The 24,153-nt window shown below is 38.7% G+C and overlaps 3 protein-coding genes across 4 annotated transcripts in view; all 3 read left to right on the top strand.

Moving 5' to 3' along the window:
- Positions 1–5,745: 5,745 nt before the first annotated feature.
- On the top strand, positions 5,746–11,268 carry LOC107593742 (A disintegrin and metalloproteinase with thrombospondin motifs 1-like). Its single transcript, XM_016283600.1, has 8 exons — positions 5,746–6,358; positions 7,464–7,804; positions 7,893–8,025; positions 8,108–8,565; positions 8,648–8,834; positions 8,910–9,088; positions 9,184–9,359; positions 9,450–11,268. Exons 1-8 carry the CDS (start codon positions 5,773–5,775, stop codon positions 10,162–10,164), a joined length of 2,775 nt encoding a protein of 924 aa, XP_016139086.1. The 5' UTR covers positions 5,746–5,772; the 3' UTR covers positions 10,165–11,268.
- Positions 11,269–13,217: 1,949 nt separating this feature from the next.
- LOC107593871 (cysteine and tyrosine-rich protein 1) lies at positions 13,218–22,290 on the top strand. Its single transcript, XM_016283749.1, has 4 exons — positions 13,218–13,631; positions 17,064–17,163; positions 19,072–19,232; positions 21,643–22,290. Exons 1-4 carry the CDS (start codon positions 13,538–13,540, stop codon positions 21,774–21,776), a joined length of 489 nt encoding a protein of 162 aa, XP_016139235.1. The 5' UTR covers positions 13,218–13,537; the 3' UTR covers positions 21,777–22,290.
- A 733-nt stretch (positions 22,291–23,023) lies between these two features.
- The window catches only part of LOC107593741 (amyloid beta A4 protein-like), a 32,244-nt gene continuing 31,114 nt past the window's right edge, over positions 23,024–24,153 (top strand). For both annotated transcript variants that reach the window (XM_016283599.1, XM_016283598.1), the window contains exon 1: positions 23,024–23,233. In XM_016283599.1, the coding sequence (XP_016139085.1) occupies positions 23,174–23,233 (60 nt within the window). In that variant the 5' untranslated portion in view covers positions 23,024–23,173. The remainder of the gene's footprint in view (positions 23,234–24,153) is intronic.

Genomic DNA, 24,153 nt, shown 5'->3' with positions numbered 1-24,153 from the left:
GGTTTAAAACAAACAAAAATCTTGTTTAGAGTGGAACACTTACAATGGACGTCTATGAGACAAGAATCACACAGGGTTAAAGCATGAAACATGTATGTTTATTAAAGCCTGTATACTAATTGCTATGTACAGAAATGTGTGTTATTTGAACTGTAATCCCAGCTAACAAGAAACATTTTTAGAATGTTCGGGCGACGTTCTTTTAAAGTTTTGAACAATTCAAAACAATTAAAGTAACTCATTTAAAGTTATCCGGTCTTAAATAACGTTCTCAAAATGTTAGCACAAAAACATTATGTATACATCATTCATGGGATTAAAAAAAAAAATGTTTCAATTGGACGTTCATCTCAACTTGTTTCAGAACGTTCAGAGAACATTCCAAAGTAACATTCCCATAATGTTTCCAAAATTCTAAAACGGAACGTTCCCTTAACATTCACACAACCTAGAAAAACAAATGCGTTACTATGTGTTACTGATGTAAGTGACTTTTACATGTTCTTATAATGTTGCACAGGCAAGGTGACACATTTAATGTTTTTCGGTTGTGTTGTTCAAAGCAAATGTGTTTTCTAACAATCTGATACAATGTCTTGCCCCATAGACTTCCATTGTAAGTTACTGTAAACACAATCTTAAAACCGGAACATTCCTTTGAATCATTTTTCACCTCAGTTCAACCTCACAACTTCATTTCTCAGACAGTGAAACATCTCAGATATGTGATGTGTGTTCGGATCATTGATTCGTGTGTGTGTTTTTATGAGCAGCGGAAATCAGTTTAAAGTCAACATGATTCAACTCTATTTACTTTCATTCATGTTCCAGCTCTTATTATATAAATTAATCTTTCATAGTAATTTGATATTATTTGACTTCGACGCCATCTCATCAATTCCTAAATAAAATTCATTTTAAAATTAATGAAATGAAATGCAAAAGTCTTGCACTATTTTGTTTCTCATCATGCATCCAGTTTCAGTTAGAAGTGCATCATATTACTGAAGTGCAATGGGTTGCGAATGCGTTTCATGTTGACTTTAAACCTGCTGCAGTTGTTCAGTTTGATTCATTTCTCACAGATGCAGTAACTGGATGAACTCATGTGATTCAGTGTTTGGTACCTGAACGTTTTCCAAGATTTCATCGGTTTACTCCATGTATGCAGTACTGTTTTACCGTCTCAATGGGAAACGGCCGTTTCACTGAAAATACACAGCACTGATTTTATAATTTATTGTTTGTACAACTGGTATGTGGAAAAAAAGAAAACACAGGATGAATTTATTTATTGTTATGCTCATTTTGTCTCATAAATACTATTTAACTAGGAATATGAGTGAGCAGAATAGTTCCTTTTGAAGAAAATTGTCTTTTTTAGCCATCTTCATGAATAAATGTGTATATAAAACAAAGTGCTATATTTAAAAGTTTACGTTTTATCGATTCATTTGTCGCCTCACTGAGATATCCATCTAGTTTCTAATTAATTTCTCAAATGGAATCAATAAACAGGCCATTTGAGTTTGTTAAAGTGCATGAGAGCAGAGGATGATATTTCTACAGTCCCATAAGCCACTTCTTCTTCTGAACCTCTGTTAAACACGACACTATCTGCATTGCTTCATCTTAAATGAGATATGAATGAGCAGTCTCGCTGTAAGACTAAACTAGAAGACTAGAGTTTATTTTGAGAGCAAGCAGGAGTGAGAGGGGCACGTTTTAGTAAAGATTTCTCAGTCTCCCAGGAAATAAACATGCTGTTCATTTAGCGCACGCTGACCCGTAAGCTGTCACATAGGAACTTACTGTTTATTGAGACTAATTTGAGAGAAAAAAAATTTCTTACACATCTCTATTAAAATATATTATTGGCTTTTAATGGATTTTGTGTGAAACCTAAACACTTGGACCGTTATGATTCATGAAACAGCAAAAAAGCAGCTTTAAATCAGATTATAGGTCAATAAAATAGATGAAAACCAACATGCAATCTGTTGATTAAGGTGAAACACCAGCTATTTATCAAACTGCACAGATGATGGTGAAACACTGAAAATACACAGAAGCTAATAACTTGTTCAGACTATAAACTTTCTTTAATGGGCTGTTTTATTAGCCAACCGAATCACACTAATTAGTAACTGCGTTTAATATAGACTTTAGGTCTGCAATCAAAATCCGGAGATCTCAATATAAACTCAAACATTTGAGATGCTCCACGATCATTTTAAAGCTCTAGATTGGATGAACTAGTGACCCATTTGGGTCTGTTTTTATTTCTCCTAACGACTTTCGGAATGAACATCTGACAAAAACATGATGCTTGTCATGAAACACAACGTTAAAGTCTCCGGGGGCCCGTTTCAAGAAGGAGGTTCAACCAACTCTGAGTTAAAACTTTAACTCTGAGTTGACTTACCCTGAGATGGGAAACAGAATGAAACAGATGAAAAGGATGGCCAAGTATTGGAAGAATGTTAAAATCAACAGTAGCCTTACTAATGTGCTCTGCATGCCTGATGTTATATCAAAAACTACCATTACAGCTCAAATAAATATGCATGTGGATATGGCAAAAAAATCACTATAATCCTAACTCCCTAGGAATTAATGCAGCCTCCTTATTTACAGGATTCTGTATAAAAGGACATGCTGTTTTTGTCACTTTCACAGTGAGGAAAATATATGTGCAATGAATGAGTGTAGATGCACTGCAAAAAAAAAAGCTTTTCTTGCTTAGTATTTTTGACTTTCCAATCAAAATATCTAAATATTCTCAAAGGTCATTTAAGTGTATTTTTCTTATTTTTTGCAAATGATCTGCCAATGAGGTAAGAAAAATCATCTTTTCTATGTTTCTGTTTGCATTAAGATTATTTTTCTTGTTTTAAGTAAAATGCACTTAATAAAATAAATATATACACATTAATACCTAAATAAGGACATAATAGTATACTTAAAGTATGATGTAAAGTTCACTTAAAGAACTTACGAGTATACTTGCAGTATAAAACTACTAAACTAGTAGTTTACTAAGACTAGTGTACTAAAAATGCTACTGCAAGTATTTAATTAGTAAACTATCAGTATTCATATAAGTTCACTTTTAGTATAGTTGCAGTACAAACTACAAATATTGTAAACTAGTTCAAAGTGTACTACTGTTATACTTAAAGTATACTTTTATATACTAGAAAGTGGGCCAATTTAGTCCCAAGGAGTATTGAAATGGTACACTTACAAGTATACTACTAGTACACTGATATTTGTGCACTTGCTACATAAAGTATACTTAAAGTATATTATATTATATTATAAAGTATAAATACTTGAAGTAAGGTAAGGGAAGGTTCAAGAGCAAGGTTCTCTCAAAGTTATGAACAAACGTTCTTCTAGTAACGTTAACAGAATGCTTGTTCATCTTTAATAATGCTCTCGAAACGTTATTTATACATCTGTGAATTTTTTTCTTTTAGTTGGATGTGCATGTAACATTTTTTAAATGTTGCGATTTGTTCAGGGAACGTTCAAAAGCAGCGTTCCCATAATGTTTGCAAAATGATACAACAGGATGGTTCCTTAACCTTCGCATAATCAATGAAAATCATTGTTATATTATAAAGTATAAATACTTGAAGTAAGGTAAGGGAAGGTTCAAGAGCAAGGTTCTCTCAAAGTTATGAACAAACGTTCTTCTAGTAACGTTAACAGAATGTTTGTTCATCTTTAATAATGCTCTCGAAACGTTATTTATACATCCGTTAAGTTTTTTTTCTTTTAGTTGGATGTGCATGTAACATTTTTTAAATGTTGCGATTTGTTCAGGGAACGTTCAAAAAGCAGCGTTCCCATAATGTTTGCAAAATGATACAACAGGATGGTTCCTTAACCTTCGCATAATCAATGAAAATCATTTTAAAGCATTACAAAACTGGACACTTTGAACATTCAGAAATATCGTTTTCAAAACTTAACAGGAACATTAGTAAAGCGTTCTTCGGTGCGTGGCCTATATGCTTTTAAAATACAGCAGACTTCCTCAAATATGTTTTGTAGTGCTGAAATACTTGTAGCCTACTATAACTGTACACTAGTTTTTGCTGCACATAATATTAACACAGACAGACTGATATGAGATTATATATGATGCTGGGGCGCCACCTGCTGTCTGGCCTGCTTCAACTAAATGAGGAAAAGTTCAAATAATATTAAATCCACATAAAACCAAACATGAACTGATCGTGCCATTTACATTCCAATATATATTATGTGTTTTATTTTTTTATTCTTAATTATAATAAAGTTATGGTGCACAGTTGACCTCTCATCATACTTTCCTCTTAAACTATTTACAGTAGCCTACTATTTTATATACAGTAGGCTACTTGTATAATTATCATACATGCAATTTTATTTTCTAAGGCACTGCATGGAGAATTTGTGCTTTTAAAATTAATCTGGAAAAAGTCCATGTCCGTATATTATGTGGTTTGGCATTACAGCAAACGCGAAGGAATGAATTGTTAAGTTCTGCTTCCATCTAGTGGTTTTGTGTTGAACCTACAAAAAATATTTTGAACACCCAGCTGGTTCCAAAAAGCTTTTAAGGTGGACTGTCAACCCTCTAAACTCGAGGACTGACTCAAAGCTACTCATTAATTCATAATAAGTTGCATATGCATGCAGAAATGGGTGTATTGATTCATATATGTCACTTCTGAACCAGTATTTTTCTTTCTTAGTCAGACATTTAGCATTATTAAGCATAAAATCTAAAGCATCTGCTTCAGAACAATTAAAATATACAATCAGAGTGAATCTTCGTTTTTAATAAGCCCACACGCTATATTCATTATGTTCCTGTAGCTCCGAACACTTTGTGTTTGTTCTTGGACAGCATGTACTTTCTCCTTAAAGGGTCACTGACCGACTAAATTAAATTTGGCCCATTAAACGCGCAAGACAAACTATTTCCTCCGACACTAAGCGGTAATCCGCTCATAATGAATTTTTGATGGAGTTTGAGTGCACACATGAAGCGTTAGGGAGCCGGGTTTGAGGAGGGGTCCACCTTAACAGCACCGCGGCGCGGCTCTCCGCTTCAATCCGACCCGCCTGCGCCTCTTCCCCGCAGCAGAAGCTCCAGTCAGCTGCTTCCCAACTCTTGTGAGGAGTCTCCTGATGTCCTCAATAACCTTGTGTTATACTGACATATTAGTGCACTTCATCTTAGTCAAGGAATGGAGTTTTTAAGTTATATAAGCCAGGTGAATGTAAAATGCACATATAGACCGATAAGGAGTTTAAATGACTAATACAGGAGTTTTGAGCCGTAAGTGTTGCGCTCTGATGATTGATGATTGTGGCTCTGCTCCAGCGCTCTGTTGCGTACTAGATTTGGCTGCAGCAGATCAAAGGGGCTTCAGGAAAGGGGTGGTCCTGCATTGGAGCATATATAGAGAGCCGGGCTTCTTGCTTCTAAGACAGAAGAAGAGCTGAAACCCGAGGAGACTGTGAGAGAATCTCTCCAAAACCCCTTTTGAGACTCTTCTCGTGATTTTGCTGCGGCGATCGTTCTATTAGGCTAATTTCCATTCGGAGGTCATTTTAAGCTCTGGATTGGTACGTGTTGCTGTTTTCTGGTTTTGTTCCTGTGATACACCGGCTTTTGGAGTCACATTCTCAAAGAACTGAAACTTTGTGAGGATTTCCATCGGGTGCGTCGTAATTTTGTCATTTTGCTCTTGAGATCCCAACGGGAATATAATGTCTCTTTTGCGCGTCATACTGGGTTTCGTCGCAGCCCTGTGCGTAAACGCAGCGCAGAGCGCGTGGGAAGAGAGCACCGTGGTGCCGGTCCATCTCGAATCGTACGACACCGAACAGACCCATACAGCAGAAGCACGGGAAAAGCAATCCGAGAGACGCATCTATAGCTTGGACGTCTTTGGAAATCAGATGGTGTTGGATCTGGAACCGGACCAGACCTTTTTAGCGCCTGGGTTTGTGTTCCAGATGGTCGGGAAACCGGAGTCCGAGGAGTCTGACAGCGCTGGAGAGGCGCGGTGCTTCTTCTCGGGAACCGTGAACGGAGACGAACTTTCCGCTGCGGCGATCAATCTGTGCAACGGACTGCGAGGCGGCTTCTATATCGCCGGTGAAGAGTATTTCATTCAACCCGCAAACGCCAGCGGAGAGGCTTCAGATGGAGACACCCACAGCATTCGCAGAAGAAAACGGGGTTTCTCGGATGAGGAAAACGGTTCGAAGTGTGGGGTGAACGAAGAGGAGGAACGGGTCACCGAGAAACCAACCAAATCTGACACAGAGCGCATCCCGTCTGAGTCTAAAGGTAAATATTGCAGAATAAAACGTTATGGTTATCGATCTTGTATCTAGGAAAGTTTCGTTATACTTTATTATTAGGCTACTGATATTTTTTTCCGGTAGTATTTCGCGCGCGCCTCCGGTAACCCGAATAAACTCGGTGACTCCGCGTCATTCAGTGCGCGCTGGCGCAAGAGGAGCGAATTAAGCAGAGTTCTGCGTCTGCATTAACGCACTAAACACCAAATCGCGTAATTTAGTTGGGAAATGCATCAACTGCAAACAGCACACATGTTCTTTAACGCATCTTAAAGATTTTTTTCTAAAGCGCAGAGGAGCCGTCTCCAAAAGCGAGGCGAGGGTTAACTCGGAGAGGGCAGAAATCTCTCCACATACGCAGGAGGAGGGAAGGGGACGTAGGGTTGAGGGTTGGGGGAGAGGGAGGCGGGAGAGAATGGGCTGGAGAGACGTGGAAGTTCTCCTCCTGGTACCGCATGTGGCGCAGATCAGCACCGGAGGACTGTAGATGGCTTGTATTACCGCCAACGTTTCTCGTGGAAGTGCGCAGGTTTTGGAAAAGTTATTAGCAGGGCGGAGCAGAAGCTTAGTCAAATGGAAAAGTAAGCAAGCTCAGCACTAACTCCCAATAGCTTTCAATCTTTTAAGTACACAGTTCTCTATTTTTTCAGTTATAAAACACCATTTTACTTTACTATTTCCAAACAAAATTGCATTTAGGTTTAATAGCTTTGAGGCATTTATGTGGACTCATAAAAGTGGACACGCCTTTTGGTTCCAAGAAAACCAATATATATATACAGTATATATATATATATATATATATATATTGATGACGTCATCTTGCACTCATAGGTCTACAAATATATGTCCAAGCTCTCTAGATATTCTAGTCCCTCCCTCTAATATCACCTGACCCTGACTAGCAATAGGAAGTAGGAAATTATGGTTAAAGCCTATTGGCTTTTTAAATAAAACATACAAGTCATCAATTTGGAAAAGTCATTTAATGCAAGACACGTTTCACGCTGGTAAATACTGAATCTGATTTAGATTTCACTTTATTTTCTGATTTAACCAATGGCTTTAATTATTATCTTCTCATCCTCCAGCACACCACAGATCTCGGCGCTTTGTGTCCACTCCTCGCTATTTGGAAATCATGATTGTGGCGGACCAGTCAATGGCAGAATTTCACGGCGCTGGGCTCAAATCCTATCTGCTGACCATCATGTCGGTGGCATCTCGTCTATATCGACACCCTACCATTCGTAATTCAATCACTCTGGCAGTTGTGAAGCTGCTTGTTGTGTACGATGAAGAACATGGTCCCCAGGTGTCCTCCAATGCGGCGCTTACGCTCAGGAACTTCTGCCAGTGGCAAAGACAGCACAACCCATCCAGTGACCGACACGCAGAGCACTACGACACAGCAGTGCTGTTCACCAGACAGGTAAGTTTATCCCTCCTGGTCTCGTTTTTAGAGTGTGAGTAAAAAATTATCTAGCACGGCTCTTACATATGAACGCTGTTCCTTTCAGGATCTTTGTGGAGCTCATTCCTGTGACACTGTGGGGATGGCGGATGTTGGCACCGTGTGTGATCCGGATCGAAGTTGCTCCATTATTGAAGATGACGGTCTGCAGGCAGCCTTCACAGTTGCACATGAGCTTGGTAGGCACATCCCCATGTTCCTATGTAAAAACTAGAAACTATGCAGGTGTAGCTCAAGTTAATAATTGTGCTTCTCATGTAGGTCACGTGTTCAACATGCCTCATGATGATGCCAAACAATGTGCCAGTCTTAACGGCGACCAGTGGAGTGCCCACATGATGGCCTCAACCTTGTCAAATCTGAACCAGCTACAGCCCTGGTCTTATTGCAGTGCTATAATGGTCACGACCTTCCTGGACAATGGCCATGGTCAGTGTTTGCTGGACAAGCCCCAGAAGCCTCAGCAGTTACCACAGGCTCTGCCAGGTTCAGTTTACGATGCCAACAGACAGTGCCGTCTCACATTTGGAGAGGAGTCCCGGCACTGTCCGGACCAGAACACCACCTGTGCTGCCCTTTGGTGCATGGTCACAACTGCAAATGGCTTGCCTGTCTGCCAAACCAAGAACTTTCCATGGGCCGATGGGACGCCTTGCAGGTCTGACAGCTACTGTATGGCAGGCCGATGTTTGAGTAGGTCCGAGGCTGCCAAGTATCAGGTGAGCACCATTTGGTGTGCCATACAGAATTGATGTTATTCTGATTTGTGACTGACAATGGTTCTGTCCTGTCACCTTTTAGACTCCAGTCAATGGCGGATGGGGAGACTGGGGACCTTGGGGAGATTGCTCCCGTACCTGTGGAGGAGGTGTGCAGTACTCTATCAGGGAGTGTGACAATCCCCTACCCAAAAATGGCGGCAAATACTGTGAGGGCAAGAGAATTCAGTATCGTTCCTGCAACACCGAGACCTGCCCTGATAGCAATGGTAAGGAATGGTCCTATTGCTGTTTTTGCAACAACATGCAAGTCGCTTGATTTACAACTGTGTTTATTTGCGCAGGTTTGACATTCCGTGAAGAGCAGTGTTTGGCCCACAATGACATCTCCTCTCAGGTGTTATTTGGCTCAGGAGAAGGCGTCGAGTGGGTGCCAAAGTATGCCGGGGTGTCTCCCAAGGACCGCTGCAAGTTGATGTGCCGAGCAAAGGGAACAGGCTACTTCGTCATTCTGAAGCCAAAGGTGAGTGTTCCAATTAGCCTGAGTTGTAAAATCTAGCAGTGGTGTAGTGGATGCACTGGAGATGTTTAATCCAAGGTTCGTTCCAATGCCTTCAGGTGGCTGATGGTACACCATGCACCCCAGATTCCACCTCAGTCTGCGTCCAAGGCCAGTGTGTGAAAGCCGGTTGTGACAGGGTCATTGGCTCCAATAAGCGTTTTGACAAATGTGGCATCTGTGGAGGAGACGGATCGACTTGCAAGAAAGTTTCTGGATCAGTGGAACGTGCAAGGTAAGCCCACAATCTGCGGCAGTTCCAGTTTTCCTAAATTCCTTCTCAGATTTCTGTTTAATCTGATCTTTCCTTGTTTCTGAACTTTAGAGCGGGCTACCAAGATGTAGTGACGATTCCAGCCGGTGCCACGAACCTAGATGTTAAGCAGCGCTCTCTTGGAGGCCGCCGCCCAGACAATAGTTACCTAGCAGTTCGCAGGCAAGATGGCACGTACCTACTGAACGGCGACTATAAGCTGACCTCTTTAGAGACTGACATCTCTCTGAAAGGTGCACTGCTGCGTTACAGCGGTTCCTCTGCCACGCTAGAGCGCCTGCGAAGCTTTGCTCCCTTACCTGAGCCTCTTACCATCCAGGTGCTGTCAGTCGGTGATTCCCCCCGACCTCGCGTAAAATTCAGCTACTTTGCACCACGCCCCAGTGGGACAAAACGGCCGTCCATTAACGTTATTAGTGAAGCAGGAGATGATGAATGGGCCCTACGTGAGTGGGGACCTTGTTCGAAGACCTGCGGCGTTGGTATCCAGAATCGGGACGTCATCTGTCTTGATGCATATGGCCGCCAATCGAAGGAATGTCCTGAAGAGCTGCGCCCTACGTCGTCGCAACCATGTGCTCTGCAGGCTTGCCCATTCTGGTTGCTCGGGGAGTGGTCCGCTTGTTCCAAAACCTGTGGCAGAGGCTTTCGCAAGCGCACCCTGTTCTGCATCGGACACAACGGCCGCACTTTGCCTAACGAGAGCTGCAACGCAAAAAATCGGCCACGACCTCTCCTGGATTTGTGCAACATGACTCCCTGTTGAAACTGAGCACTGAGGCTCGAAAACATCCTCGTACAGCTGTAACCTTGCACATCTGGTGCCGACCAACCCAGGTTTTTAGATTCAAAGGGCCCCTTATGACTGAGACTGCAAGCAAACTTCTTTCAGTGTTTCAAATCCCACCCATCCAACACTGGGGGCACAAAGCTGGCACACTGTACACCTGTCTTGACAGCTGTGATGGAGGATGAGAATACGCACACCTCTGCTGCTTTGGATAGTGATGTCATGCATGTTAGATTTTGAGTGTGCATGGGTGTGTATGACGATTAATGAAAGAGTGCATGAAACAACTATGCATTTGAACCGTCTGTCTGAGCTGGACTAGACAGGCATGATTCATTTGTCACAAGAGAGCATATAGGAACATATAGGAGCTATTGCCAGGGTCAAGAGCAGTAACAGAAGAGTTCATTAGTAGTGGTGTTATATAAAACGCCCTCTAGTGGTTCTCCATTTCAAAGTTGCCAACTCTGGCTTAGAGCACATATTTAACACATGCATTTTTCTTGCCAAAACCAACACCATATCTCACCTCAGCTAGGCACACGTGCTGCTAATCAAACACCACAACAGGTATTATGCATTTCCTCATAACTAAGTTTAACAATGCACATTAGCTTTAAGTTTAGCTTCCTAGGTTGATATTTTCACCATTTTGCAAAGCCATACCCGATCAAGAGGGATCACATTTTTAATGGGGAGGGAGGCCAAAGAGTATAAGTTCTATACCTGACAAGAGACTGTGTTTGTGCGTGTTTATGTATGTGTGGGTTAGTTCTGTGTGTTTGTGTGGAGATATGGTGAGGGACTTCTCTCCTACTACTACTTCATAAGTAATCCTCTCCTGCCTTCTGAGAAGGTATCTTTGTAATGAGGTATTTCTTTTTGTACAGAATATCCAAACTTTATTTATTTTTGTACAGCCCATTTAATATAATCTTGTTGCTTTTTATAATTATTGTATTTCTATTTGTTATCATTATTGAAATAACTGAAGGATGTAGATTATATATTAGAGTATTTATACAATATCAATGATCTTAGGTTTATGAATAAAGTATCACATTGATTTGTGGACCAAAATTTTTGAGATGGTGTCTTATTTTGGGTGTGGCTGCTGCTGACATTGAGGCGCTTTATGTAGCCTAAATCCTAGTCTGAGGACCCCTAGGGGTTCGTGAAGGTACTACATTATATTTTCTCTAAAAATATAATGGTATTTTTAATGTGGCTAATCTGCTCTAAATGATGGAGCAACATTAACATCTAAAGTCAGAACTCTAACTTATGCACATTGTTTGTAAATAGAAGTACATCCATTTAAGTAGATGCATACATCAAAATAAACTCAAAAGAGCATCAACATGACTAGATCTAGGCAGGACAAATATCAATACAAAGCTGCTGAGTCTGTCTGCTTGTATTATGAACCAGACAAGAAAGTCCACTGGGCTGAATTAAATCAATTTAATTAAATTAATTAGCACTCTCAATAGCTGTTCAAACAAAAGCCTGTATGACCGGCATATTCAGAAGCACAGGTAATAACCACATCACTGGTCATAACCAGGAAGTCTTTTGTTATATAACAATCTTTCATAATTTAAGAGGTTTTGTCATTATGTTACAAGGGTGGCTGAAGAGGAAGCACATTCAGCCCTGGCTAGTCCTTCTGCTAAATAATACATGCAAGCAACCAACCACTCAGTAAAAAAACAACTGACTTTGAACACCATGAGCAAGGCCTTTTCTAATGAAAACCTTTTTTCTGACGGTAAATATGTGAGATACAAGATAGCAAGATGTAAATATATTTGCTTTCCCTTACACAACAACATTGAATTTAACAGGAAACGTTTTCAGAACGTTGGCTCATGTGCAGTAACATTAATAGAACGTTCGTTATATGCTCTTTAATAATATTCTCGAAAGCACAATAGCATTATTTATACATCATTCATGGAATTAATTTTTTCTTAAATGTTTTAGTTGGATGTTATATAACGAATGCATGATACATGTTAAAATGTATCATGCAACATTTTTAAATGTTACCACTTTTTTCAGAGAACATTCAAATGTAACATCCCTGTAATGTCTGCAAATGATCAAATGAAACGTTCCATTAACATTCGCATAACCAAGAAAAAAAAACATCTAACGCTTCTTTTTAAAACATTCAGAAATGCTTTCTTGCGTTAATGGGAATGTTGGAAATGCGTTCTTAGAAGATTTTAGTTAGTTGAGTCCATGTTATTTGTCAACAACTCAAATACACGAAGCTTTGATTGAGTAGGGGATCAAGTCACAACTCGTAAACAATATATAATGGTAATCATTTAAGATAAATGTTATTTTTATGGTGCCCCAATTCTAAATGAGGCCGGTCTCATGAAAATGCGTATCAGTAGCACGATTTTCTGTTTCTATTTGGCGTGCTATTTATACACAGGAATTGACTTTGGAGTGCAGATGATACGCACGTGTTTGGCGTGCATATAGCACGCAATTTTCGCGTGCACATGATACGCAATTTGTTGGCATGCATATAATTCGCAGTTTCGGCGTTCATATAATACGCACCTACCCCACACCCCTAATCCTAAACATTGCGTATCATATGCACGCAAAACAAAAGTCAATTGTATAAATAGCATGCCAAATAGCAACAGAAACTCGTGGTATTGATACGCACTTTCATGAGATTGGCTAGGAGTTCTAAATATGTGCTTGCATTCAACTGAATTAGCTATGAACATTTGAGCCTATGAAACACGTGTTTTGAGATGCTCTTGTTTACTCTTCGTGTCGAGCTCAGGTCAGGGATGTTGCACACAGAGCGGATTCGTGAAAACACGACTCAAGAGAGATCTAAATATAGACTTCAGGGACACTAGCGAGAAGATGAGGCCGCAATTTGCCGCTATTGAAGAGGGCGAACGTGTTCCCAGCATGATCGTGCGACTCTTGTGTTGTTCCTGAGTTAACCAGCCTCATTCACGTCTGTGTGATGAGGAGTCGTGACGGCGGAGGCGGCCGTGCGTTCAATTCGTTCAGTCGCATCCAGGCCGGCTGGGCGACGTTCCTGGGGGAGGGGATCGAGCCGAGGAAAAGAATATAGCGCAAGGAAGTTAAAGACGAAGAGGGAGGACTCAGATGAGAAGTTGTGACTGAGAGACGAGTCGTGGAACACGTGGAGCGTTATGCGTAAAAGAGTTGGTTTATTTTAACGCTTGGAACGCGCGACAGTCAGAACAACATCGGCACAGTGTAAAATAAGATTTAAGACATGGCAGAATTAACGATCAAGTGTGCAAAGATTAAATAAGGTTTCCAGGGTTTTTCAACAGAAATGCACAGGAACATTATGGAAAATCCGAGGACGCAGAGCTCACAGAAGAGTTGGAAGTTCTTGCGGGACTCTCTGCTGCTTTGCTTCTTTGCCGGTAATGTGGGCTAGTTTTATATTTGCGAACTAGGAAGTAGATCAATTAAAAGTGTAATCGATTATTTATTTAAAATACAAACAAAGGAAAGTCACGTCTGTTGAAAAAAAACAGCATATTGCTGGTTAGGTATGTTTTGACGCTGGGATGCTGGTTTATGCTGGTCCTTTGCTGGTTTAAGCTGCTCCTTTGCTGGTTTAAGCTGGTCCGTTGCTGGTTTAAACTGGTCCTTTGCCAGCACATGACCAGCTTAAACCAGCAAAGGACCCGTTTAAACCAGCAAAGGACCAGCATAAACCAGCAGAGGACCAGCATAAACCAGCAAAGGACCAGCTTAAGCCAGCAAAGGACCAGCTTAAACCAGCAAAGGACCCGTTTAAACCAGCAAAGGACCAGCATAAACCAGCAGAGGACCAGCATAAACCAGCAAAGGACCAGCTTAAGCCAGCAAAGGACCAGCTTAAACCAGCAAAGGACCCGTTTAAACCAGCAAAGGACCAGCATAAACCAGCAGAGGACCAGCATAAACCAGCAAAGGACCAGCTTAAGCCAGCAAAGGACCAGCTTAAACCAGCAAAGGACCCGTTTAAACCAGCAAAGGACCAGCATAAACCAGCAGAGGACCAGCATAAACCAGCAAAGGACCAGCTTAAGCCAGCAAAGGACCAGCTTAAACCAGCAAAGGACCCGTTTAAACCAGCAAAGGACCAGCATAAACCAGCAGAGGACCAGCATAAACCAGCAAAGGACCAGCTTAAGCCAGCAAAGGACCAGCTTAAACCAGCAAAGGACCCGTTTAAACCAGCAAAGGACCAGCATAAACCAGCAGAGGACCAGCATAAACCAGCAAAGGACCAGCTTAAGCCAGCAAAGGACCAGCTTAAACCAGCAAAGGACCCGTTTAAACCAGCAAAGGACCAGCATCAAAACATACCTAACCAGCATATGCTGTTTTTTTCAACAGTGTTACGTATGTGAGTTCATAAGTTAACTTTACGTGCTACAGTTTTATGATTATTTTACTTGCGGGTTAAAAATGTCTCAGTTGTGTTTGTAAAAGTTAGTTAATGACTTTCGCTCAACATTTTGCACTATGATGATTTATAATTCTCATTTTACCGTTGCGTTTAAAGCTACCGTGGTAACATTGTTTTGAAGCGATAATAAAAGGTTGAAGTGTCAGGTTTTCTTGTTGTGATTAGAATGTTATTTAAAGGTTACAAAAACGATTCTAAGAACGTTCATCAAGCACAAGACATCATGTTTTGAGAATGTTATTCTAAGAATGTTTTCTCTCAACGTTGAGAACACGTGAAATATTAAGTTATAAGAACGTTCCATAAACATTACTTTAAAAAAAATTTGTGTAACATTTATAGAATTTTTAAAACGTTAGTGAAAGTGAGAATGTTTCCTGTTAGCTGGGAACTTACAAAGAAAAGTTACTTATGAGTTACTACTTAACAGACTAGTTTTATAAGTATTTTATATATGGGTTAACTAACAATTTCTCCGTTGTCTGTGTAAGAGTTAGTTAATACAATTTTCTTAACTTTTTGATGCTGAAAAAAAAACTTGCTTTAGAGTAATTGCTATTGACTAATTGCTCATTTCACTACCACTGCTGCCATGGTATTCTTTTAAATACATTGAAGTATTAAGTAAATATATGGACACTGTATTTATTCAGTAGTATGACCATCTGATAGCATCACAGAACACTTTTCTGGAGTTTTATGATTAAACTATGCATACACGCATATATGTAGGATGTGTGTGTGTGTGTGTGTGTGTGGTAACATTTAAAGCACCAGTGCCTCTAAAGCGTCTTTGTCCCAAAAGTGTTGACCGACAGGACCCAGAGATACAGCGAGGGCCTCTAGGGGACCACCCAGTCTGCAGGGCCCCACATTAGCTCTGGAAAGCCAGATGCAAACAGACGCCAGTCAAATTGAAGCCAAATTTTGGTGCTTCAGAAGACATAATTGCACCAATTATACTGTGATGAGACTGTGGGCAGGACAAGATAGCGCTGTAATTGTGTACCAACCATCCTTATCCTTGAGCTTGAGACATGTACATTAAAAGATTGTTAGTGCTAAAACAGTTGTATTTAGAGCTCTTTTTCAAGTATGTTGTGGCATCAAAACAGGAGATGGACCCAGATCTATACAGATGGACTTGTTAAGCAATAGTTGTGCTTTATACACCCTTCACCAGCAGTGCAAATGCAATCAAGTCATGAAATGTGTCATAAAGCTCTCTTAATCACAGATCAATAGCGTCTGATGCCAACATGAATCCAGCAGGCGTGTTTGGTGCATTAAAGAGCTCTGAGCAAGAAGCAACACATGATGAAGCGCTGATGATTCGTTCTGCAGGATCAGACTCGTCTCCAACACAACTCTAACAACTGAGAAACACTGCAGGGAGATTTCCATCAGTTGGTTTTGTCTCAATACACAATAATGTTCTTAAAGCATCTTTAATCTTCAAGTCAAGAGAAGTGAAACACTGCAAAAATATCATATTTCTTATCTTTATCTGTGTCTTATATTCCACTGAAAATATTTAAACATTATCTCTTACTAAATTTAGTAAGGTTTTTGACTATGGTATTTTCGTTACATACACAATGCTAAAAGTGATTTACACATAAGGGATTTAAAAATAATCTTAACACATGATATAAAAATAAAATCAACAAATATAATTAAAAACTAAATCCAGTTCACTTCAAATTCACACTTGTGAATTAAACAAGAGCTTGTTTTTTTATTGTGAACAGTTATTATTACTAAAACTAGAAACATTTTACGTTAAAAATAATACCTTTATTAAAAACGTATTTTATTTCAGCTAGTTTCCATGGCAACATTTCTCATTTTCGTTTAGTGTACTAAAATAACTAAAACTAAAACCTGATGAAAACTATATAGATGTTTTAAAAATAATTGTTTTTTTAAATAGGCATTTAATAAAAATTACAAAACAATAAAATTGCAAAAATGTTCTTTAACTTGAGTTAATTAAAAACTAATAAACTAATAAAAACTAAAATATACTAATGAAATCTAATTCAAAATATGAACTAAAACTCCTAAATACTAAAATAAGATTGTGATTGTGAATTTTCCCTAACCATGACGGACATCGCTAAATAGTGAAAATGTGAATTATATTATATTTCTGATGCCAGTGATCCTAAAATCAGTTCACATTAAGCAAATATTCTTGTAAATATATCATATTTTATATAAATTGTGTGTGTGTGTGTGTGTCTGTGTGTGTGTGTGTGTGTGTGAGTCTGTCTGTCTGTGTGTGTGTGTGCGCGTGTGTGTGTATGTCTGTGTGTGTGTGTGTGTGTCTGTGTGTGTGTGTGTCTGTGTGTGTGTGTATGTCTGTGTGTGTGTGTGTCTGTGTGTTTTGTAGGCCGTGGAGACGCTCAGTGTGACAGCTGTATTGAGTACTGCTGTGATGGAGCCCCTCCGTTCTGCTGCTCTTACTATGCGTATGTGGGAGACGTGCTCTCGTAAGTACACACACACACACTCACACACGTTGAGTTTCTATGTAAGGGTGTGTAATGGTTTTTCTACTGTTCAAACTGTAAACTGGCATTTGTTGAATTTCACAGTTTAGTACGGTTTATGAGGACACAGGAAGTGTAAACCTCATTAACCAATTTCACTTTGTTGTACCCATGACATTATATATATGCAGAACACACACACACACACACTCTCAGACAGCACATGTATAACGCCAGCAATGAGTTGACCTCTGACCTCCCCTCCCCCTCACACACAGCTGCTTTTCCACTTCAATCTGAAATCCAACCCACATCCCGTAATCAACCCTCGTGTCCAATTACATCTAATAATTCAATCAAAACACATTTTTAATGACCACAGTAAAGTGTTCAAGTGATAAAAGTGACTTCCGATGATTTCACACATGAAACCTCTTCAATAACTTCATTGTTTTTCTTTAATAGAGGCTCTCAACTAACAGAGAACTTTCTCAGAGCATTGCAGCAAGTTCTGAACAGTAACGTTAACAGAACATTTGTCCAACGTTGTTTTGTCTTTAATACTGTTCTCAAAATATATAAATATATTTTATGCATTGTTCAACTCTTTTCTGAAACATTATAGTTGGAAAGCGCCGGACGTTTTTTTAAATGTTACTTCCTGTTTCAGAACGTTCAGAGAACATTCAAAAGTAACGTTCCCATAATGTTGGCAAAATGATACAATGGAATGTTCTCTTAATGTTTGAATAACGTTACATTTTGAACATTCCGAAATAACATTTAATGAGAATGTCTGCAAAATCTTTTAGAATGTATATGATGTGCATTTTTATTAAATTATATAAGCAGGCTACTTTTTAAAATAATTACGTATTAATAATAAATCAAAACAATTGTTAAGAATTTAACCAATTAAATATAGCTTTAAAACATATAAGCACATGTAAAGTAATAAAGGGGGAAAAAGACTATTACAAATGATTTTCAGTATCTGAGAGTGCTTTTAAGTATCCGATAGTTTACAGACAATCATAGTTATGATCATAGTTTTTCCTCAGCATTATTGCTGTTTGATTATTACTGATGAGATCATAAACAGTGGCAGCTTTAATAAGCTGCATTCACACTAATGCACAGATGTTCTGTCCTGTTCTGGAAACAATTGATTGTGTATGCATCAATTTCATATCATAAAAGTATTCGGAGATGCAAGTGCATTTAACTTAAGTGCAAACACACACAAAAACAAGCTCAGAATCTTCGAAGAGAGAATCAATTATTATAACGCCCCTACACTCTTAAAAATAACGGTGCTTCAAAAGGTTCTTCACAACGATGCCATAGAAGAACCATTTTTGGTTCCACAAAGAAGCATTCAGTCAAAGGTTCTTTAAAGAACCATCTCTTTCTGACCTTTTTATAATCTGAAGAACCTTCTTTCGCCACAAAGAAGCTTTTGTGAAATTGAAAGATGTTAAAGGTTCTTTATGGATCCATTTAGACAAAAAAGTTCTTCTATGGCATCGTGAAGCACCTTTATTTTTAAGAGTGTAGTTTCTTAGATGTTTCTCCTCACGTGAGCATCTCAGATGCTTTGGTTGGATCTTAACCAAACCTCAAGGCATCAGTCTCTCGCTCCCACATTCGTCCAAACTCGAAATGACAATTGAAAAGCAACACATTTGGTCTTTTGTGCCGTGTTTAGTCAGGTGCCTGACCGCTCAAGAGACGGATCACCGTTGACTCACAAAGGGACGGGATCCATCAGGAGACAAATAAATAAGAGCATGGGTGGTCTATGCAAATATTGAGCTTATCCTGCCATGAAACAGGTAGTTAGTGTTTGACGAATCGAGCATCACTAGTCCTCTGCAGCGGATGTTAGTCTCAGTTTTGTTTGTTCAGGGGAACGGCTATCTCGGGGATCGTGTTTGGCGTGGTGTTTCTGATGGGCGCGGTGGCCGCCATCTTTCTGTGCATCTGTATGTGTGTGAAGAACGGCCGCAGGGCGAGAGTGGGCGTCTTCAGCTCGTCGTACATCAACACCGTGACTCAGGGTTACCCAGGTAACACAACAACACACGCAAGCCTTCACACTGACTAACATGCTAAACCAGCACACGAGAGATCACAAATGAACGTGCACTTATAATCAATTCATATTCAGTAATGCTATCCGTTTAACTGCACTGACACTATTCTAAATACACTAAATACTAGTGTTTTTGAACCATACTATAGTCAAGTGTATTACACTCTTAAAAACAAAGGTGCTTCACGATGCCATAAAATAACCTTTTTTTGTCTAAATGGTTCCATAAAGAACTTTTAACATCTGAAGAAACTTTGTTTCACAAGAGCTTCAAAAGGCCTTATTTTGCAACACTGTAACTGAATTGAATCAACATTGAACTGAATAATGATACTATTGTTTTCTACAGAGCTGATTTTGAAGTAGTTTCATTATTGGTGAACTTTCCAGCATTAACGCTGTTATTTTACTGTTTATTTCTGTAAAGCTGCTTTGAAACAATCTGTACTGTATAAAGCACTATAGAAATAAATGTGACTTGACTTTTGAAGATTTTCAATCACCTTCACTATTTGCTTTTCCTAAACCGTATTCTATTTTTAAATACATTTCTTCAACTATTGTTATTTAATTTCAAGGGCAAAACGCATTAAATTAAGACCCAGTTTATACGGGTCTTAAAGTCTTAATTTGCCTTTCCACAAATTAAGGCCTTAAAAATCACATCAATGACTTAAGGAATTAATAAAAGGCAGAATTTCATAGTCATGGCATGAATATCAAAAAATATATATTTGCAAAATGCAAAATCAACATATGAAGTCTTGATTTCTGAGAAACTGAACAAAACGAAGTAAGTGGATGCTTAAAACAAGATCAAATATCAATGGGGAATGAAAAATTGTTTTCCCTTTGAATTAAGTAGATTTTTCTGAGTCCACTGGCTGATATTTGTTCTTGTTTGTGTGTCTAAAATGAATTAAAGAGCAATGGCGATCTTTTGGAAGTTGCTTATACAAGACATTCACATTTCCAACACATATATTTATCTGTTGTTTTCCCTTCAACGCTCTTTACTTGGTCTTAAAAAGCCTTGAAGTTTTAAATATACCTTCACAAAGAAACCCTATAACAACCATTTCACACAATTCTCTGACAATTACAAGCACCTTACCAACAATAAAACTAAACTTAAAAACTATGACATTCTGTATCACTTTTTTATTAGTGCGTATATAACACTTGCATATTTATGCATATTTAATAAGATTCACATTTGCATAGTTTTTACATATTTGCATAATATGATTATAATGTGCATATTTTGACCATTTAAATGTGCCAAAACTTAAGTTTAGGGCTACTCTTAAATCAAAATGTGAAAGATAACATTATAATTCAGGGTTGTATGCATATCTAAGAAATTGTAATAAATTGTTTAATTTCTCTGTATGTTGCCACAGCGGGGAGTAACTTTAATATAGGTCACTTTTTGTATGTACGTCTATATATATATACAGTGGGTACGGAAAGTATTCAGACCCCCTTAAATTTTTCACTCTTTGTTATATTGCAGCCATTTGCTAAAATCATTTAAGTTCATTTTTTTCCTCATTAATGTACACACAGCACCCCATATTGACAGAAAAACACAGAATTGTTGACATTGTTGCAGATTTATAGGGTTGGTAAAGTGTTTTTTTTGTGTGTTTTTTTACAATACGCTATGCTCTAAATTATTATTTTTTTTTAACTTTTTCTGGCTGGAATCAAAAATGTTGTACTGTCCCTATCTAAATAAACCAATAACTAAAAAATAAGATAATATAGGCTATGTGCTTAGTAAACATCTTTTATTCAGTTAAACAGACATAATGAACATGTTAAGCAATAATTCAAGCTTTTCATCATAACGATTATAATATGTGACCCTGGAGCATAAAACCAGTCTTAAGTGTCAATTTTGAGATATAAATATATAAATAAATAATCTTTCCATTGATGTATGGTTTGTTAGGATCAGACAATATTTGAACATCTGGAATCTGAGGGTGCAAAAAAATCTAAATATTGAGAAAATCATCTTTAAAGTTGTTCAAATGAAGTTCTTAGCAATGCATATTACTAATCAAACATTACGTTTTAATATATTACGGTAGGAAACATACAAAATATCTTCATGGAACATGATCTTTACTTAATATCCTAATGATTTTTGGCATAAAAGAGAAATGTATAATTGTGACCCATACAATGTATTGTTGGCTATTGCTACAAATATCCCCCAGCGACTCAACACTGCTTTTGTGCTGCAGGGACACATATAAGGTAATATTTGACAGTTTTGCATGTTGCTCCAAATATAAATAGAGCCTATGAATCTCTCCTGCTTGTTGCTCCTGTAAACGCAGCATTCATTTCCAGTTCTGTCTCATTGCTCTCAGGTCCTCCACCTCCTTACAGCTACGATTATGAGATGTATCCTCCTGATCTACGGCCGCCTCCATACACTCCCACTCCACCCAGAGCGACAAACTACTCTCCACCTCCACCCTATCCAGGCTACAGCCGCAAATGAGCATCCATGTGTGTGCTATTCTGAGAGGACACACAAAATAATGCACTAAAGCAAAAAATGCCTGACTGGCGCTCTGTCAGTAAAGCAGGGATTTTCATTCACTCGACCAGCGCAAAGATGATTCTTACACAAGGATTGGAGTATTTTTATTTATGACATGGACATTTATGGTCTCAGAAACCTAATGAACACTAATAAACCTTATTAGGCAACATGAGACCAGGACAGGCCTAAAAACTCCACAATGTAAATATGTTGTTGAATATCAGTGTTATTTCTTTGTCAAATGGAAATACATACCTAAAATGTATCCGAGTGTCGTGATTAATTTTGATCAACTGAGGAAATAATATGGTATGTGTATTTATTCATAGGGTTTTGAAAGAGCAAGTTGTAGTTGTAGTTGGCTACTGTTACGAAAACACACCAGGTGTAGTTAACTGTTCACCAATTGTGTCCAAACAGCAAAACATTCATGCAATTTATGTCTGTTTTTACTTTTCATAATAAAACTGAAGGCTGCATGCTCGTGTTTTCCAGTGTGGTGCATACATATATTAGCAAGATATTTTATTCTTTGAGGTCTTTGAAAGCTAATTTGCATGCACATCCAAGAAAGTAGCTTACATTAAAATATAAAAAATATTTCATTTAGAAATATGTAATATGAGAATTTACCGAACTAGACTATTACACATTTATAATAATGTTTTCATGATCGTCCACACGGTGGCAGCAAATAACATAAACGAGCATAATTAAATTCTCCAGCTTGAACATAATCTAGAATCCAAGACATTTGAATGTTTTGATTTCCTTTTTATAAATTTAAATAAATAAAATGCATGCATTAGATGAGCAATGCCTCATATTGCATAGTGATTCAGGTAAAAAATAAACCAATTACATTTTAAGAATTAAAATAATAAAACACAAAATTACAATTAGGCCTAAGTCAAAAATAAATAACTGATTGAAAAACAGATTGAACTGACTGAAGAGTAAAATATTTTTGTTATTACGCATAAAACGTAGGCTATGCAAGCAGAAAAGATGAAATAAATAATCTCAAGATGACATAAATAATAAGATAAATACAAATGCATATAAAATAAATAATAAAATATATTTAGATTAAAATAAAAATAAGTTAGAATAAAATAATGCATTCTTTGATTTTATTTTAATTATAGTTGCCAGTATTTTTAGCGTGCCCCGCTCCCCCTCCCGTTCATGGTGACGCGCTGTTCTGACTCGCCGTCGCAGGATCATCGCAGGATCATCGCTTTATCATCGCATTCTTCTCAAAGCCGACGCGATCCACACACCGACATCTTACACCAAACGGATCATTTAATCGATATACAGAGCATCGCGTTTTGCTGGAAGCACGCAGAATGGGCTGTCGAGGGCTTTTCGTGTTACTGATGGCCGCGACGTCGACGCTCGCTGCTGAGGTAAGAAATCGACGAAAGCGACGCTGATCAATTATTCGATACAATGTAGCCATCATCGCAGCGATAGACTGGAACGGCCGCGATGCGATTAAGCCGGATATCGTGGAACGTTCATTTCGATACAAAATATCGCGGCGGTGTTCTTTTCTGTTCATGTCGTTTCTAAGCCAGAATAAGGTTTAATAGCCTATCTGACCTTTGTGTGTTTGTTTTATGGTCGTGTAATGTCACGCAAGGGATGTTTAGAATAAACGGGAATAGAAATGTCTTAGTGGGAATAATAGCGTTCCGCGCGCGGTTATATCAGCGATATTTAATATCCGACATACAGGATGAACGGATACTGAGTCACAGATCTATATATTAATATTAATAAACAGTCAGGCTGAAGGTTATGTAGCGAACGGCAGCGGCGTTTAAACGCTTAATGTGCCGAACATAAAGTGATTCACGCGTTATGTTTTGTTGTTTTTGACGGTATTTTGGTATTTTGGTGTGGGTCCAGCTAGTTAATGGAGGAATGTGTTCAGATGGGTTGGGATCAAACAACAGGAAACATAATGGGATCAAACGAGATCCTACTGGATCATCTGAACCCGGAAAATAAGAGTTTTATTTTCTGGGATTGATTCCAAATTATGATTCACTCGTCCCTGAGGTGTGTGTGTGTGTGAGTGTGTGTGTGTGTGTGAGTGTGTGTGTGTGGGTGTGTGTGTGTGAGAGAGAGAGAGAGAGATCATAATGGGATCAAACGAGATCCTACTGGATCATCTGAACCCGGAAAATAAGAGTTATATTTTCTGGGATTGATTCCAAATTATGATTCACTCGTCCCTGAGGTGTGTGTGTGTGTGTGAGTGTGTGTGTGTGTGTGTGTGTGTGTGTGAGAGAGAGAGAGAGAGAGTGTGTGTGTGTGTGAG

Source organism: Sinocyclocheilus grahami, unplaced genomic scaffold (genome assembly GCF_001515645.1).
Source record: "Sinocyclocheilus grahami isolate Dianchi unplaced genomic scaffold, SAMN03320097.WGS_v1.1 scaffold176.1, whole genome shotgun sequence".
Lineage (NCBI taxonomy): Eukaryota > Metazoa > Chordata > Actinopteri > Cypriniformes > Cyprinidae > Sinocyclocheilus > Sinocyclocheilus grahami.
This window is presented reverse-complemented; position numbering and strand designations above follow the sequence as displayed.

Excerpts from the sequence above, each read along its gene's own strand:
- LOC107593742 (XM_016283600.1), top strand. The coding sequence starts at position 5,773 with ATGTCTCTTTTGCGCGTCATACTGGGTTTCGTCGCAGCCCTGTGCGTA. Across the intron at positions 7,805-7,892 it reads CAGTGCTGTTCACCAGACAG|GATCTTTGTGGAGCTCATTC; the intron begins GTAAGTTTATCC and ends TGTTCCTTTCAG. Across the intron at positions 8,566-8,647 it reads CCGAGGCTGCCAAGTATCAG|ACTCCAGTCAATGGCGGATG; the intron begins GTGAGCACCATT and ends GTCACCTTTTAG.
- LOC107593871 (XM_016283749.1), top strand. The coding sequence starts at position 13,538 with ATGCACAGGAACATTATGGAAAATCCGAGGACGCAGAGCTCACAGAAG. Across the intron at positions 13,632-17,063 it reads GCTGCTTTGCTTCTTTGCCG|GCCGTGGAGACGCTCAGTGT; the intron begins GTAATGTGGGCT and ends TGTGTTTTGTAG. Across the intron at positions 17,164-19,071 it reads TATGTGGGAGACGTGCTCTC|GGGAACGGCTATCTCGGGGA; the intron begins GTAAGTACACAC and ends TTGTTTGTTCAG.